The sequence below is a fragment of the Apteryx mantelli genome, chromosome 7 (genome assembly GCF_036417845.1).
Source record: "Apteryx mantelli isolate bAptMan1 chromosome 7, bAptMan1.hap1, whole genome shotgun sequence".
In the NCBI taxonomy this organism is placed as follows: Eukaryota; Metazoa; Chordata; class Aves; order Apterygiformes; family Apterygidae; genus Apteryx; species Apteryx mantelli.
This window is the reverse complement of record NC_089984.1, coordinates 41,880,395-41,899,093: the sequence shown is the minus strand read 5'-3', so window position 1 is coordinate 41,899,093 and position 18,699 is coordinate 41,880,395. Positions and strand designations below refer to the sequence as shown.

General features: G+C 37.0%; 1 protein-coding gene across 1 annotated transcript; it reads right to left on the bottom strand.

Moving 5' to 3' along the window:
- Positions 1-2,160: 2,160 nt before the first annotated feature.
- Positions 2,161-18,478, bottom strand: FANK1 (fibronectin type III and ankyrin repeat domains 1). The gene is given in 11 exon segments (XM_067299627.1): positions 2,161-2,850; positions 2,949-2,981; positions 3,056-3,145; positions 3,719-3,794; positions 3,796-3,872; positions 8,518-8,668; positions 11,979-12,044; positions 12,391-12,473; positions 16,270-16,370; positions 16,373-16,389; positions 18,366-18,478. Coding segments are annotated over 11 exon segments (849 nt in total). The 3' UTR covers positions 2,161-2,808.
- Positions 18,479-18,699: the final 221 nt, after the last annotated feature.

Below are 18,699 nucleotides of genomic sequence, written 5' to 3'. Positions count from 1 at the left end.
GCCCTGCGGGTTTTGGAAACCTTGTGTCTGCAGAGGAATCATCATTACCTGCAGACCCTTTTCATTGTGGAAAATATAAGCAATGCATACATATTACTACTGCTGTTTGGAATTATTTACGTGTAAATGACCCTGTGGGGAAAAATAAGTACATGATAATGTAATATATTAGCTAATGTTTTATTTGGAGGAAAGCCCCCCCCCCCCAAAAAAGCTACTTTAATTCCAAATTTTTAAATGTTTCAGTGCTTGACTTTGAAACTTGATGTTACCTGACATAAAGACATCTAAGACTTTTTTTTTTAAAACCCGAAAAGACAAAAATCACATCTGATGGCATGCCTGACTCTTTACTTTTCCACCCTTTTTGGCGATAGGCAGTAGCAATAGATGGTCTTCTGGACACATCAGTAGACAGAGGACACAACACACATTTGATCATCAGTGTCGCAGACACTTTTGGCCAGCAGAAGAACCCCAGAAAGGCAGCGGCTTGGCTAGATTTCAGCCAGACCCTCCCTATCTCCCCGACCCCGTCCCATCCTCCTTGCCCGCCTCTCCCGATCCCCGTGCCTCACTCTCCTAACCTCGCTCTCACTCTCCTCTCCTCTTTCATCTCTTCTTCGTGCTCTTGGATCACTATCCAGTGTCCAACCGCAGCCCCGGCTCCCCGGCTCGGTTTCCGTGAAAACTTCCAGAAGAGCCGTATTTTGAAATCTGCATCACATAAAAGAGAATAAATAGAAAACTTGGTTCCACAATTTGCTGTGGCTGCTTCTGATTTTGAAATATTGAGTTAACAGAATACCAGGATATTAATTTCATTGCAGATATTACCTTGAAGTAGAAGGAATAGAAATATTTTCTGATATAAAAATGGTCTGAAAAAAAAAAGGAACAGATGAAAGCAAATCCTAGAAATATGGTGCTTTTTCCCCTTGTACATCTTCTAAAGTTATCTATACATAAAAAGCAGACAGCAAAGTAATATCAGAGGGAGATTTGACTATATTCTTCAGTAAGGTAAAGTGTTTCTGAGACAATTTGAGCAATTTTTTTTCTTGTAAAGCGTTCAAGTAACTTCTGGATTTTTTCTTCCAATTGTATTTAATCTGCACTCAATTCTTAAGTTTCAACAAATTGTTTCTACAAATTTATCTGTTACTCTGGCAACCTGCCTTCATCACAGCTGAAAACAAAGATGCATCAAGGACTGGTAATATTGGCATCTTTTGGAAAAACATAACAAACAAAAAGTAAGAAGAAAGCCACACTGGATTTTTCATTATCCTGAAAGGTAACAAACTTTGATTAGACTTTACCACAAAATAAAAATTCCTTTTTCTTGGAGCAAACTTTGTGTTTTAACATATAATCACCTCAGAAGTTTTTACAAATTATTCCTTAGGTAGCTGGTAGCATGATCATTTCAAAGTAAAAGAATACACCTGAGAGCACTATAAATTTCATTTTACTAAGAGGGAAGAATTGCAATGCATTAAATAAAAATGTTTATAAATGGTAGTCTACACACATTTTCACGCTCTACTATGCAGAAGACCATCAAACATATCGTTGTGCTTTATATATATAATAACTTATATATAATTTATAAACCCCATTCCCCAAGCTTAAGAGTATCCTATTCCCTTCTGCAAGGTATTACCTTCTGCAATTTGAATAAAAGCACGACTATCCCTCACCTCTCTGTAACTGTTAATCAGCCGTTCTCTCCTCCTGCGCAATAGGCACAGCCTGCTACTAAAACGGTGTTGATTTAAAAATATAACTTCCTCTATTTAAAGTTTAGTTCAGCTACCCATTTCCGAGTACATTAATACCCTACATACAATAATGCAATAATTTTAAGTAAATCCAGATACTATTTGATGCCAGGCTAGGTCAAATGCTAAAATAATGATTTTACATCTTTAAAAGGAAGAATAGCTTTGTTGATTTGAATTCAATGGTGACAACTCATTTTTACCTCCCAACCAGTGTTGCTGTCAGAGAGGACTACAAGGAAGTTCTGTCTGAAAAGGCCCCAGGTTAATTATATCAGATTATTCTACTATTCAGGTTGCAAATAATTGAAAGCCAAAAGCTCAAGTGTATATAAATATATATATAATTTTATTTTTTTTTAAGATACATCAGGTTAATAGTTGCCTAACAAGCTTTCCTGAAAGAATGTTAGCTATCCGAACACCTTAAATGTATTCTTTATTTCTAGAGCAGAAGCTAAATGTGCTGCACAAGCATTGTACTCATGATCTGAGGCAAAGAAGCATCTCCTTGGAAAATTTAAAGATGAATATTAACAAGCTTCAGTAAGAACTGCTAATTTTATTTACTAGAGGGACAGTCATGAAGACAGAAAGGTCTTGAAGAACAGAGGGGAGCATTAGAGAAGAAAAAACACTTCCAGCATTTCATTTCCAGAAGCGTAAAGAGGATTTGCAATATTCTTAGGGGAATATCAAAAAGCATGTTTGTGTATGAGAATATTTTCCTTTACAACTAACTCTAGATGCAAAAGGTTTTTGTTTTCAATGTAAGGAAACAATGATTGTAAACCTACAGATGCACTTAAAAACAGAAGAACTTCTGAAAAAGAAGCTGAGCTCCACATTTTAATGAATGCCAAGTACCTGGAAAACTGAACACCACAGGTAAAAAAGGCAAGTTACAGTGCTTAACTGGAGGTCCAGTCTTCATACTTCCACTTTCCTGGTGCAAAAACACTCCCTTTCTTTTATTTGAATCACCCATTTCTGAGTTGGAAGGTAGGAAAACAGCAGTTTTTCCTCATAGCTTTTTCTTCTTGTCTTCTAACAAATTAACCAAGCTCTAAACAAACAAACAAAAAAATCAGAAAAATGGAGAAGGAAATACGTTTAAAAAATAAACCCAAAGCTGGGAAATCAAGATACAGAAATTATTCATACCTGCCTGTGAAAACTTCTAGCTATTTGCAGTTCCTTACCATAATGAAAGACAAAAACAACAGCATATTCAATTTAACAGTTAAAAAATAAAAGAAGGGGGAAGCTACGTTTACTTCAGCAACCTCATTTTTAACAGTCGCATGTGCTCCCTTCTCCAGCCACAAGGGAACAAGTTCTTCGTGATTATTTAATGTCACCTCCCGTAAGTTTAATGAAGAGCATTTTAAAGGAGTTACGTTATTGTTACCTGCCACATGTCAACATACCTTGACACCGCGCAGGCCCCAATCACACGGTGCTACCCACTACCATATATTCCTCGGCACGTACAGCGTCTCGCAGACTTCGCTGGGATTTCAGATGATCACAGAGGATCCTGCGTAGTGACTCTGAGGCAATATCTGGGTTTTAGAGAACAAGGGCTCAAAAATAATACACAGATTTAACAAGCATTAGGCATCAAAGACATCTGGTTATAATAAACATGATGCAAAAGACTGTTTCTCAGTTTAACATTCGTAGGTATGTTCTCAATAGCCGAGCTGAAAACTTAATATTGTTATAATTATGATCTGTATATTCCCAAACAAAATTTCAAACAAGTTTCCAAGGTGTAAGAGAATCTGAAAACTCGTCCTATTACAAATGAATGTGGATCTCTTAAGTGTATCTAAAGTACCGTATTCCACGTGTCACTGGGGGTCTCTTCACAGGGTCTCTTTTCTTTCCTTCATAACCTTTCAGAAAGGAATACATCATTTCAGAAATACCACCAAAGGTGTCTTGCCATCTTTAATGTTCACATCGGCTTTAATATTCACATCTGCTCCAGCTCCTATTAGGAGATGCTACGTCCTTATTTCCAGTTACTGCAGAAACTCCCACCGGGGGTGTCCGTTCCAAGCACTCACCTTTAATGTTTACCTGTTACAGAAAGACGAATACTTATTAAATCTGAAGATAATAGATGTCTGTTCACGTTGTTGATCTGACCCAAGATCAGATTAAAAGACCATATTTTTAAAAAATTGATTCAATATCATCATTAATTATATGGTTATATACGTGAAGTCCGGAACTCTGCATGTTGTTGAAAGAGCGCCATAATATCCAATACTTTGCAGAATCATACACATTAGAAACAAGATCCTTTTCTGGCTTCCTAAAGCACCTGGGAAAACAGTTACAAAAGATAGTTGTTGCACCTGCAGCCCTAGGAACTTTCTCCCAGAGCCCTAGGAGGAGCACGCACTGAAACAACAACCCTAACTCTTATTTTAAAGGTATCGGATTGGTATGTGTTTTATACCACTCTAACACAGGGTGATGGTGACGGACACTGAAGTCATGCACTAAGGTCTTAACGAAGCATAAAGCACTAAAGCGCTTTAACATCACTGTTGCTACTTACAACCCACGCAAGGATGCAGTGCAGAACCATTAGATTAGTACAGAGATCATTAATTTTATTTTGGCAGTAACTAAACCCTAGTAACTTGGAAACTGCATCAAACAGACGGTCTGAAAGAATTCCTAGGCAAAGCTTGAGCAGGCTGCACGCGACTTACAAATCTGGATAAAAACACAGGTCAAGAACAGTTGCAAAAATTAATCAAACTCCTCCTTGATCATCACTAGCATGATTTTGAAGCACATTAGAAAGGTATCAAGAATATGTTCCTTCAGTGATTTGTTAATCTTTTCCTTAAAAATGCATTTTGTATAAATTTTGGACTATTACTTCCCTTGAATTATTTTCAACCAATGATTTTAAATTACTAGCCTAAAGAAAAATACAAGCTCCAAAGACCGAAAAATCATCAGGGTTTACCAGACAAGAGAGATTACACAAAATTCCAGTATTCTCAATCAGTCAATATGACGCAACTCCCCCGTGACGAACACCATGAAGAAAGCTTTAATAGCGGCTCACGTTTGCAGCGGTCTGAAGCTTGCATTTGCACTTTGGGGCACCGGGACCCTTGCACACCTCCTGCAGCGTGTAGCCCACACGTGTGCCCCCGTGCAGCCCGTACGTGCACTGCAGCATCCCTGTAAGAGTTACGCCAAGTGTCCAAGCGCAGCGTCGCTCCCGTGTCACCTCAAGGGCGTGAAGGACCACGCGCAGGCAGCTCAGCTCTCCTCAAGACGGTTCTGGCCCTTCCCCATCCAGAAGACCCTTTCTTCACTTCCTCCCTCTTTATCATTTTTGGGTCTTTTTCTGTCATTCATTCCTCCTTTTTGTTGCACCCTCTTTGAGCTCTGCTGTCTTTTTGACAGACTTATGGCTCCCCCGGCCAATTTTATGTAAATCCTCCAGATAAACGAGCTGCTTTTTTTCCTTCTTACTGCAGCCCGGCCTGTCTTTCGAGCATTAACTTTGTTTTTCCAAGGCACGTGGATCCAAGTCACTCCTGTGACAGCACTGTGCCTGGCTCAGATGGGCAGGCTTAGTATTTCTGTGAGTGAGGGGAGCCCCAGGCACGAAGCACGCTGTGCCTGTAGTGCGTTTTCTATGCCAGGCCACAGTTTAAAGCCAGATCCCAGGTTTACTACCGGAGTGATTCCACAGGGTCAGCTTAGCACAGCAGCGCAGGCTTTGCTGTGGCACAGTTCTCTTGCCAGACCATTTTTTCAGCCATTCAGGCAAATCCCAAACGTAAAGGTGATTACAGAGGAATATCCTATACAAGCATCTTTCAGGAGTCTTTTTTATTTTTTACTTTGTTTCTAACTTCTGTCATGAAGCTTTGCAACTTAAATGTATTCTAGTAAACTCCAGGAACACTAGCATAAATAACAGGAAAGATAAATAAATGGATTGATTTGAACAGGTGAATTACACTTTCAATATGCTCATATTTGAGATTTATCTTCTCTGATAGCTTCGACTTTTCCGGACTATTAACTATGGTCAAGCCATGTTAATAGTCCAGAAAAGTTGGTTGTTTCTTCATTCTGAAAACTTGGTTGTTTCTTCTCTCTGTCAAGCTGCACCTAAACACTATTTCAGCGCTGACTGTTTATCTCCTCCATCTCGAATGTACTGAAGTTTCTGAGGCTGAAAAACCCCTAAAACTAAAATACTTTTTCCAGCGAGAGATCTGATTGCTACTGGAACTTCAACTTAACCTTAATCAGTTCTTTCTTCACCACTTCAGCCCAATGATAACTACTGACCATTCATCTGCCCCCAAATTTTTTTCTTTCAAAGCCAGTACTTTGGCTTGAACCATGAGTCCAAGTTCTAACTGCTGATCCTTTTACATTGTTTTTTACAAGAATAAGGTCTCCTTGAGGGCTCAGTTACTGCTACTAGAATCTCACCCACGTGAAGAAATTCACCATCTGACTCCTTGAGAATGGGAATAGCTACAAGCCCTGGACATAAAAAATAAAGACCAAATTTTCTCTAGATGTCTATGAAGTAGCCAGAGTGGAAAAATCAAGTCATGAGAATTTCTGTCCTGCGTATCAGTTCAGTCACTGGAGTCTTGGAGTGCATTAATATGAATACAAAATCGATTCAGCAGATCTATCAATGGTGAACAGAGCTCGTTTCATCAGATACCAAACAGTTTCAATGCCTTCCATACAGAACGTGCCTACTCCTACTACTGAGGGCACAAAGATGCAACGTTAACAAATATTATGGCTCCACGAAAGTTCCAGAGAAGGTGCTGACTTTGATGGTTTTCCAACTGATATTCATCTCCAGTGGTGATCTGAAGTCAAACACAATACAACAAGCAAAAGGGCAAAAGCTTGAAGAAGAAAGGTTACTGACCAGTGCAGTACAGTTCTTGGAGATGTGCCAACTTGCATCTTGCCCTTTCTCTCCAAAGTCTCTCGGCTTTGGAGGAACAAAAAAATACTACTGCCCTTTACAGTCTGGAAACAGAGCATGAAAAAAGACAAGGCAAATGCTTCCTAGCAGCTACTACTAAATAAAAAGTTTTCCAAACTGTAACGCTCAAGACATATTCACTCACAGCAGAATACGTCCATTGGCAACGCATCTCGAAGAACTGCAATTCCTGGTAAGAAACCTTCCCTTCCTTCTCATCTAGAGGCATCAGACCATAAGCATGAAAAGCATGTTGTACTGTACTGCATTACAGATTCATCAAGTAATAGAAAATATACAGTTTTAGGTGCCTTAGCCATAAACTTACTGTTAGAACAAATATCCAGCAGCATTAAAACTATGAAGACAGAAACTCTGATAAACTACTGACAGCCAAGACAGTGATACTTGGTAATTAATGAAAGTGCTCTCCTCCAGCCCGCTCTCCAGACCTGGGACTATGCCACCTACGCTGACTCTCCATTTGATAGCTTACATCCTTCTACCATCCCCAACCACTCTCAGCGGCATTTCTCCTTCACCCCCAAAGCTGCCAGAACAGAGGTCCTGAATGCTTAAGTTAATCCTAGGAGCAGAGTGATGTGAGGTGAGGGATAAGGAATCTCAGCACATCTCACGACTGCCAAACAAGATGGCACTGAGAAGAAAGGGAATTTGTAACGAGAGAGAAAAACCCTCTAGTCTATAAATGGAATACAAGATTAAACTCCATCACACAGTGTGCAAGTTTTTAGTAACACTTACTAAATCCATATTATCCTGACTACCTTTAAGACGATCATTAGGTAAAATTTAAGCTTATCCAACACGTATCCTGTTTTTTCCTGCCCCTTGCTCTGTCTGCGCTCCTGAAGAAGCCTCTATCAATCTGATTTTTCTCAATCTACGCTTGTTTTACAGATCATCAATTTAATTTCTCAGTGCTTTACATTCTCTACTATTCTCAATTAGAATAACATTATATCCCTCAGTTCTTATCTCTGAATCTTCAACTTTTCATTTAGCCTCTCAGCAGTCTTAAATCAGAGCTTTTGAACACCTTATCAACTGCAACCATGTTGATTAAATTATATCACTCATTTGCTAATATTTACTGAGCCATTACTAAATATTTCCAATTTTGTTTGCTAATACAAAGTTGTGTCTCCCTGTGGTGTAAAACCAAAAGCAGGCAATCCTGCCTATCTCCAGCTTTATGGAAGCCTGTAACTAAAACAAAATGCTGTATTTTTACTAAAGCTACAAGACTTTCAATTTTAGCTAAGGAAGGTTCCCAATCATATCCTCTATCCCCTACTAATAGGAGAATTTCCCTTATTCCCTGTTCTCTGCTGAGGAACTATTATTTCCCCATTAATGAACTATAGCTAAAAAGGAAAGATCTAATAACAAAAAGACTCCAATGAAAGCACCACTGTCCTAATGTCTAAGAGGGTACTCTATTTGTTCATATCATATTAGTATTTATTAGCATAAATGCACCCGCATTTTTCATTCAGTTTTACAGTTCTTTACTCTTCAGAACCTATGTTACTGTCACCATCCTTTCATGCAAAGAAGTTTCCATTAAGCAGCAAGGCTCCTTTGCCCAAAGGTTGCAGAAATTTGTCAACGCCAGACTAGCGTGAGTCTGAAAGATCAGCCTCTTTAGATTTAGGACAGTGGTGCCTTCTCAGTGAAATGTATAGATAAAATACCTACCTTACAGCCATCATTATTCATCCTTTCAATAACATCACAGTGTCCTCCATCTACAGCCCAGTGCAGAGCTGCACACTCTCCCAGACCTCTGGCTTTCCAAGAAGCGCCTTGTGATTTCAGATACTTAGCAATATCCAGGCGACCAGCAAAACTGTAACATTAAAAATACAGAAGAAATTAACCTGCTGTGAAAACAGGACATCACTATCATTGCTCAAAATTTTATGGGTGTTTACTACCATGTAAGGTTCTGACAAGTAAGAGTAAAAATGTATCAGTGGTAACCTAACCCTGTAATAGGTGAAAGAGCTGAAAATACTTGGCCTTGTACAGACAGGGAATAAGACTGTAATTATATTTTTAAAATTTGATGCGCTCCTAAGAGCTTTCTGAAACCCTTTACAGGGTCACCCCCCTTCAAAGAACAGTAAGATAGTGGACGAGAGTGCAGAAGCATCAAATCTGACTGGCATGCAATCGTTCTACAGTGATGTCTCAGAGGCTATAATTAACAGAACTGTAGGGCGCTCTCAATTACTGAGTCTTCAGTTCAGCGCTTGGCCAGATAAAATTGCTGTGTCAACCACTGCAAAACCAGAAATGTCGGTTATCAACAGTAGAAGTTTTCTGTTTATTTTTAAATGAGAAATAATTTATATTTATCAGTGCTTTTATGAGTACTAGGACATATTTATCCCACTAGTAAGCAGACCAACTGCCACAGAAATTAATATGCAAAGTGTCACCTACACTATCATTAAATTCATCTAAAAAGTCTAGCTGTCTTTGATATAGCAAATTATAACATTATTCAAAATACAATATATTATACTGGCTTACCCTATCACTAAAATAATAATTCTACACTATATCAATATATTTACCAAATATGTAGTAAAGAATATACATAAAGCAAATTAAGCTGTAAGCAGAATGCAAGTGCGATCACTGTTCATCATCTTCAAACAGTCAGCTGTAGAGTCACAGTCCAGTTGACGCTGCAGTGAAATGGATTTGTAGAAAGAACTACTGGATAATCAAGTGGAAAGCATGTTGAAAGCTGGGTAAATGGGTAAATGCAATTCAGAATTCAGGTAATTAGTCTAAAAGCTTTATTTTAGCTAGCAAGAGTAACTATCCTGTTCTACAATACACTGTATCCACTGAATGTACACTTGCACACTGATTTAGGTAGAAAACCTTAAATGCTTCCTAAGCTCCGAAGGTTTCCAAACCCTGGGTCCTTGGTCACAAACGTGTCCTTTAACAGAGACGAGAACAAGACAATGCATTTCTTTCAAGCAAAGACAGTAAATCAAAACACCCACTTCTTAAACAAATCCAGAAAAAAGATTACAAACTTTGGGACAATACACATAAGAAAGCATATATGAAATAGCGATCTGCTCCTGAAATGTTTTAAGCAGTGCAGGCACGATCACGAAAGAAACCATGCAACGCTATTCCCTCCTGCACAATATATCAAAATACCATGCAGAACAGCATGGCTAGATGTGGGATTTAAAACTGCCCAGTAAGACCAGCACTATTTAACAACATAACGGGGATATCGACAACTTCAACAGAAGGCAGCTGACAGACATACTTCAAGGGCGAGACCTATGTGGAATTACAGAAGTTGGCTGGCTGTCCCACCAGATAAGGAAATATGACAACAGTGAAAGAACATGTGCAGAAGTAAGTTACTGAAGAGTACCAAGCAACAGCTAAGAGAAATAACTTCCATGGAGGACCAGATCCCAGAGAAGGAAAAGCCAAGACAGTTAATAAAAATCATGAGAAGAATACAGGCTTTAAGTACAGGATCCCTGGAGGCTAACATCAATTTTACCACCCTTCCCCAGGAACATCAGTTCTATGATTGCCAACCACTGCAGCTGAATAGGTGTCAAACAATACAGCAATCAGCACACAGTATTTTTTATGGGTTTAGAGTGTCTAAGAAACAACTAATCCCAAAAGAAGTCTTTACACCAAGGTGCTGTAATTAAAGCCATTGAGCTAGATAGCTCATGCTCCCTTTTACGGACAAGATGGAGATGGCGTTTCATAAAAACTGAGTAATTAAAGACAAAATTACCCACCTACAGAATAGTAAACCAAAAATGACATTATTTGGATGTTATTATTCAGTCTACAGAAAATTCCTTAAACTCTGTAAATGAAGAACAATGCACAATGTAGATTAATTTAATTCAGAGCCACCTGCCTCTTTCTTAGGAATTATGCTTTGGAAATAGTGCTTCTCCACATCCAGTAAACTGTTCTCACCTACCATAACTATCTAACTACAGTTCTTTAATCCTTGAGCAAAAGGGACCTAAAAAACTGACCTACAACCAGACAGAAACAGGCATTTCACTATAGATTGGATTTTCAGTGAAAACAGCGTTCTACCATTCTCCGAAAATAATACAAAATAATCAGTAGAATGCACAGCACAGCATATGAGACGGTGATGCCTGAGCAACGCAACCCAAGAAGCACGCTTTGGATGCAACCTTCACTCCCCAGATTAGAAAACAAGTGCTAACATTCTTTGCCTCCGAATAAGAAGAGGGAGATTTCCTTCGTACAACTCCCTCACAAAGTGTACACAGAGCAGGGAGCTCTGACACAGGAAAGGATGCTGCTGGTTATCTATCAATGCTTCCCTTGTGGTACAGCAGTCTGCCGGAGATGCAACTTGGGACAGGCTTTTTTTAAATAAGGATATCAATGTTGCTTGATTCCTTTCTTTTCAAATCTAGGGGTAAATACATAGATTAGTAAAGGAGGGGAAAAAAACACTATCGGTCAGAGCCAAGTACATACAGACGTTTGTAAATACATAGAAAATACATGCAGCATAAGTATTCTCTCTTTAGATTTCTTCAGAAAGACACTACTACTGACCTACAACATTCAGCGCTCAGAACTGAGACAAAAGGGGATTAACAAAGACTCCCTCTTTTCAGAATAACATGGATATGAAGCTCCAGACACGCAGTTTTACTATAAATTGCTATGGGATTGTATATTATTATCGCTCAGCTGCTTGACCCCACTTGTCTAGTTGAAAATTGCCATCCCCTCAGGACAGTCTGCAAGCAAACTCTAACCTACTTCAGTGCAAGTTCAACCAGCTCCAACTACATTCACTGAAGATTTAACTATGTGCCTCACTTACTCTGAAGCAGATGAGAACTTGCACAATCCCATCCGTGGGCTAAAAGAATGGTAACAGCAAAATCTGGAAAATATTCTACATCCCAAGTCAAAAATTCTGATATTTTGCAACTGTGGTCAGAAATAGACTAGAAATAACAATCTCCGACTATGAAAATGTAATGTCATACCAAAATATATCATATGTTTTAATATATGATATCACTATAAGTATAGATATATGTTGCAATATTTGTTATATAGTCTCTATATATCAAATATATTCACACTACACCTTTTTTCCACTTCCATTCTTCTGAGGTACATCTGTTCCCTTTTATATGAATATTTTCATAAGTCTAAGATAAAACATAGAGCCATTAAAAAACCTTTTGATATGTTTTCACTAAAATAGATATTGAAAAAAATTGTTTATGCTAGATTTGCATATGGATCATATTCTTGATAGTTTTTTAGAATGTTTAAAAGCAATGTTATATTTAAGGATTTTTCTTCATTAAAAATGAATTCAGAAGTAAAAAGATTACTGTGATTATAATCTTTATTAACGAAATTGTTAGATTAAAACTATACAGTATATATTTTTCCCCAGTGTACCTTGATCTATTATTTTGATCCAAATACAGGAAGGAAAGAAAAAAAAAATCAAATCCTGTTGGATGAGATAAAGGAAGGCAGTAATACCTGTCATGTCCTTTCTGAGAAGCAATCATCAGAGCAGTAAAGCCCAATTTATCAGGAACGTCTACCTTCCCAGGTCTTACAAGCTAAAGGGAAAAAAAGGAAAGAAATTTTACCAAACAAATATTGGCAGAGGGCAACTACTTCTATAATGATTTTAAATATTCTAATCATCCATTAATTTTGTCAATGGTATGAGAGCAAATGATTACAGAATACACTTTAGATAAAATTTGCAAATATAACAGCTAAGTCTGATATAAAAGTATGTATAGTCTCTCAGAACATACTGATAATTGAATTTCGAAAGAGTACAATAGAATGTTATTTGTAGTACAAAACGGACAAATTCATTTTAGTAGCATTGTATTAACCTACTACTGGTACATGATTAGTTTTCATATAAAATATCAGAACATTGCTTCGTGAAATATCTTCCAGTTTACTAACACGAACAACAGAAACTATACCATGATTTTCAGTTAAGTATGTTTCATGTAATATATTATGCAAAATTGTTATAAGAACTGATAACATTAATATGACAAAATATTTCAGATAACTGCCTTCCTTGGAGACTCTGTAATGGCTTCCAAGTCTGTCTTAAAAATACCTTCTAAAAACACCAAAATATGATCAAATGAAGTTTTTGTATCCTTTTACTTGCCAATGAATTTTAAATTCTTTTTATTAAAAGAAAAAACAGAGCTTATGTCTGAACTTTGAATTTTCATAGTTCTTGATGTGTTTGTTAGCTACGTAACCCAAAAATATTTTTCAGATAAATACATAATTCTGGAAAGGTCCCAGTGTCGTCTAGAGAGACACCTAACCCAGCCACTCCATGAGGCAGGAGGATAAATAAGGACAGTAAAGGCTCACAGAAACAAGCTGCAAAACGTACATATAAAGAGCAAACCTAGAGGCAAGGACAAAACAAAAGCAAAGAAGAACACAACCGAGAGAAGGAATAGCGCTTAGCTGCTGAAGTTGCTTACATGGGGGAGGAAAAGAAAAGGAGACACAGAAGGGAACAAGACAAAATATGAGAGAGAGAAAGAGTATGCAAGAACGGAAAATAAAGACAAAGAAACTCGAAATTTTGCCACGCTAAATTTAATTCACATATTTTACTATGTTGCTATACTTTTGTGGAAAACATGTCACGGCTCTGATAGGATAGACTGGGATAGACTGTGATATTCAGCCACAAGCTGATCCAAGAGCAGGACAAAGCAACATCAGCACTGGCCTACCAAGGCAGAATGGCTCAACACACGTGGCTAGTAAAAATCCCCAGAGAAAACACGCTCAGGTTAGAACATGGGAAATCCTGACTCAATAAGGAAACAGCGTTTTCATTTTTTTTACCATGAAGCAGTCAAAACACTGGGACAGGGACCCAGAGAGGCTGCGGGATCTCCAACCCTGGAGAGATTCAAAACTCAACTGAACAAGGCCTTGAGCAACCTGCTCTAACTGGACCTGACCTGAGCAGAGGGCTGGACTAGGTGACCTCCGGAGGTCCCTTTCAACCCACGAGAGTCTATGGTTCTAGACGTGAACCTTTTCTTCCAAGAGTGGAAAATCTTCACTGTTTGGTATAATTTTTAACAAGAAATTAATCTTTCACCTAGGCTGATTAAATATGCCTTCCCCTTGGTTTCATATAAGAGATCTGACCTTTCACAGCAAATGTGATTATTAGATGAAAAAATGAATCTGTGCAGGTGAAGGTCACATATTTCTCTTTTGAAATAAATCCTTCATGTATTATCAGAGCTGTTCAGTTGCAAATGTTCAGGCAGTCATACTGCATGGTGATAACACCTTTATTTACAGAATTTAAGGCTCCACTGAAAGCAGTGAATAAATGATGAGATCATTGGTGAAGACACTCACCAATTAACAAGCAGCAGCTGTTTGTCTTCTTTTTTAGGCTACAATTGATTAAAATTGCACGCTTCATTTAAGCAGAATTTTCTTGTACTTTACCAAAGAGGGAGAGAAAACTTCTTTCAAATAGAGTAGCTGCTTTTCTGATTTATTAAACCTCTTTCCAATTGAATACAAATTAGAAATCTATTCTGTTTTATTGTGCACAATCTGCAGACACTATTTTTAAAAATCAGGGTTAAAAAAAATTTTGTATGTTAAGCAAAAATAAACTATAACAAAAAACAGTTGGTGCAACAAGTTACACAGCCTTAAACTATACTTCCTTTGCTACTTAGTACTTGCCTGTGTGTATGGGTGTGTGTGTGTATATATATACATACATATATATGTGTGCGTGCGTGTGTGTGTGTATATATATATACACACATACACACACACATGCATGAATGTTATATCTATGTAAAACATATAGTAGAAAATGACATTTTACTATGAAGACTTTCTGGATGTTAGACCAAGCATAGGATTGCTATGACCCTGCATGGTCTAATCTGCAAGGCAATCAATCTAAAGTAAAACTACTTAAAGAGATTTCTGCTTCGTGCCATTATGAAATATAAAAGCTTGAATACAGTTTGAAAATATCTACACAGGGAATAAAAATTGATGACAAGGCACAATAAGACACATTGACTAGAAGTTGAAACTAATAAAGTATACATGAGAAAAAAGGCATACCTTTTAAGCTGTACGGGTAATTACTCTCTGGAACAACTGACCTACCACTGCAGTGGATTCTCCACAGTTATTCTACTTTAGCCAGGGACAAGAATTTATGAAGAAAATCCTATGGCTTATGTTATGCCAGAGGTTAGATGCTGGCCATAACGATCTGGACCAGGGGCTTATGTAACCTGTACAGTAATATTTTGTAAGTATAAAATTATTTTAAGCAAACTCAGGTTACTTGAAAAGCTCAAGGTTCATTATAAAGGCATGAAGAAATAAGTCTCAACCTCAGAAGATCTACTTGCAATCAAATGAACCTGCTCAAGTTTACTTTACTACACTATGTCTCTGAAATATTCCATACATCAATTCTTTAATTACTATGTATTTTAAACATCAACAGCATCTATAAAGACATATTTTCATGTTTTAGGAAAACTCTTTCCTTCACTGCAGAAAAAATTCCTCCAATGCCAACTTTGAGTTTTAAGAAAAAAGGTTCATGATAAAATTCTAATTCCCAAAGTCATTTCAGGTATCATTTTAAAATATGCAGAACTAGAACTTCTGAAAATGAGTTGCCTTATTCCAAGCATACATTATTCAAGCCTCAGAATGTTTATCAGAAAAAAACCTTATTTTCTTCTCTAATGATTTTTATGTTATTCTCATGATACCTGAACATCTGCCATTTACAGAAGTTACTTTTGCCTCTGTCAGTTTAAGAACTCCATTTCTATAGTTGGTCCTTTCACACTTCAACTGCAATTTTTAATAACTTCAGAAATACAACTTATTCAAGGCAAGCAATTCACTGACTAGAATCTTGGACTCCTGAAGAGAAATGCAACTGATAGTTTCAGTGAAAATGATTTCTAAGTAAGTCACAGAAAGAGTGTGCATGTCAGCATCTTTCATTGACAGATATGTTTTTGCTATCATAACCATATTCTTCCTAAACACAGAAAACAAGTATACAGCTAAGTCAAAAGGATACATATCATTTTATTTTAGAAATTATTTGAGATAACACTTTAGAGATTATTATAACTATAATTTAATCTGCAGATTAATTTTAGTCCATATTAGTTGATCTGAGTATTGAATTAAAATTACGTGATGTCCCTAATGTCTGTTCAGAAAACACATTATGCTTTTTGATCATTTCCATTTTTATCAATTTTTTCAATCCGTGTAAGGAATTCGCAAATTAGTCACTTTACTATAAATTAAAATTCTGTACTACTTACTAACAGTGGACACAGAGATAACTGGTCTATGAGCACAAACTCCTTTAGGACTAGTGGCCTTTAATCGAAATCTGTCGGACGCTCTTAGCTCAAGGGCATCTACAAATGCTGTGTAGCATATCCCCTAAAAAGAAAGGGAATAAACAATCTCATATGATCATTCAAATATTCCAAATATTTTCCAAATATTTCAACACACAGCAAGTGATTAAATGTTTCTAGAGTGTTTTCAAAACATATGCATTATCCCTCAAAATAAAACATCCTTAAGTTTTGCATCACTGCTCCCATACTGATCCATCTGTCAAATCAGGGCGCCAGGACATAATCTGTATTGGAACGTAATGATTTTTTCAATGTAAGCTAAATTATAAATTAAGACCAGAATACAAATGATACAATCACTGCTATTCCAGCTGGAGTAGGGCTTTTTTCCCGGTTTTGCTCATGTCCCTGGGGATAAGGTTTCAGCTGAACAGAGGGAAGTCATCCTTACTCTGGAGTAGCAGTGACTGTTTTAGAAGCTATACTAGCCCAACTTTTAAAACTGTCCCGTACAGGAAAAAACTAATTTGCAAGTAACCTTAACTTTGCATGTAGATTAGCTATTCTCATATGAAAAATGCCAACTATAGACAGGAAAAGCCATTTGTACATATAAATACCTCATTCTCCACATGCAGTTAAAGCAATATCTGACTATTGTACATCTTTGAAAAACACCAAAGAGGTATAAACACATTTTCATTTACAGATTATCTACAAATCTAAATGATAAAATACTTTTTGCAGGCGTATAGATTTCAGGAGGGGAAGAGCAGGTTTTATCATTTTATTTTACAAAACAAGTCTTAAGTGAAATATTAATCAAATATTTACAAAAATTCTGAAGGCCGGCATACAATACCTGCTATTTTACAAAAATACTTCTTCTGAAGAGCTGTTTATTAGAAATTATTTTTTCTTTTAGATAACTTTGAAAGCCAGATATAGTCACAGAGGTATTTATGGACTATAAGGAAGCCAACTTGACAAAGCATAAAAAGGTTAGTACTAATACAGTCTAATTCTGCCACCTAGTGACCTCCAATATAAATTTCCTAAAGACATCACTGTATGTGTCAGAAAAAAAGCTACATTCATCTGGAAGAAAAGGAACAAAGTATGTGGCCATGCAACCATGCAATGCAAAAGGCTTCAGAGATCCCAAGAAGATCCCTCTCCTGGGACTCTAAGGAAAGCCAAACTGTACCGTGGTGCACACACGCTCCCATCCACTCTGCAACTGTTTCATAAACAAGCTGCTTGGTTGCAAATAAAGCTGCATATCAACATACAAAAACAGAAGACAGCAGAAAAGGGGAGGAAATAAAGGAAATATTAAAGCATTAATATCTAAATTTATCATCCTAAATCAGTGGTTTTCTTTTTATTCCTTTATACACAAACAAGCAATCTCTGAACTTTATTAACACCACCACTCCATACTTATTTCAAAGGAAAGGGAAGCAGAGAGACTCACTACTCATTTTGTGATAACACCTAAAAAGTGGACATGGTGTCTAAGCATATTCTCATGGGAAGTATTGGTTTGCTCCAAGTGACCGAAATACTCCAAAACTGTAAAGAGCTTATTTTGAGCACGTAAGCTCTGTAACTGTTAGTCAGAGATACCTAACACATAGGTAGGATACAAACACCATCCCCAGTGAAGTTGACAAAATTTTGCTCGTTATCCATCCATGTACTGACTCTCTGTATAAAAGAAATGGCACAGGGGAAGATTCTGAACAAGGAAGTCATTTCAGCAAGTCCTGAAATTATTCAGGACTCGGAATGTCCCCTTCCAACGAAAAACAGTATGCAGCAAGGTAGAAAATATTCCTTGATAATACTTACAGGTAAAATTAGTACTTATTCAAAATGTTTATTAATAAATTACTTTAGATATTAATATATTGCAAAACAGTCTACTTTTACTTTTTACTCTTGCAAAAGAGACTTAACTGTCTTTGCAGCAAATATTCAGCATTTCAGTCATTTTCAAATTTAAAATGCTTTACAAATTGTAAGATAGTAATACATTAACTTTGCACCTACATATATATGATGCTGTAAGTATGTTATTTTGGGTCCTCTTCTTCAGCTGAATACGTTAACCATCGCTCTTGTGGTACTCTTCTTCCTGTTTTTCCCTCTGGGATCAAAAGCATCTGAATACTGCAGCGTCACTTCTCCTGCAATTGGAGGACATGGTTTATTGTTGATCCTTCTTCCAAAAAATGAACAAATATTTCAACACATTACTTCTGTAATACAGTATGTCTAAATATTTTTACATGTGATAAAATGGATTTTGGGCATTTAGTTGTAAAACTATGTTATCCTTTGATTTAGTACTTGTACCTATAACAGCTACTTGGAGAACCATAAG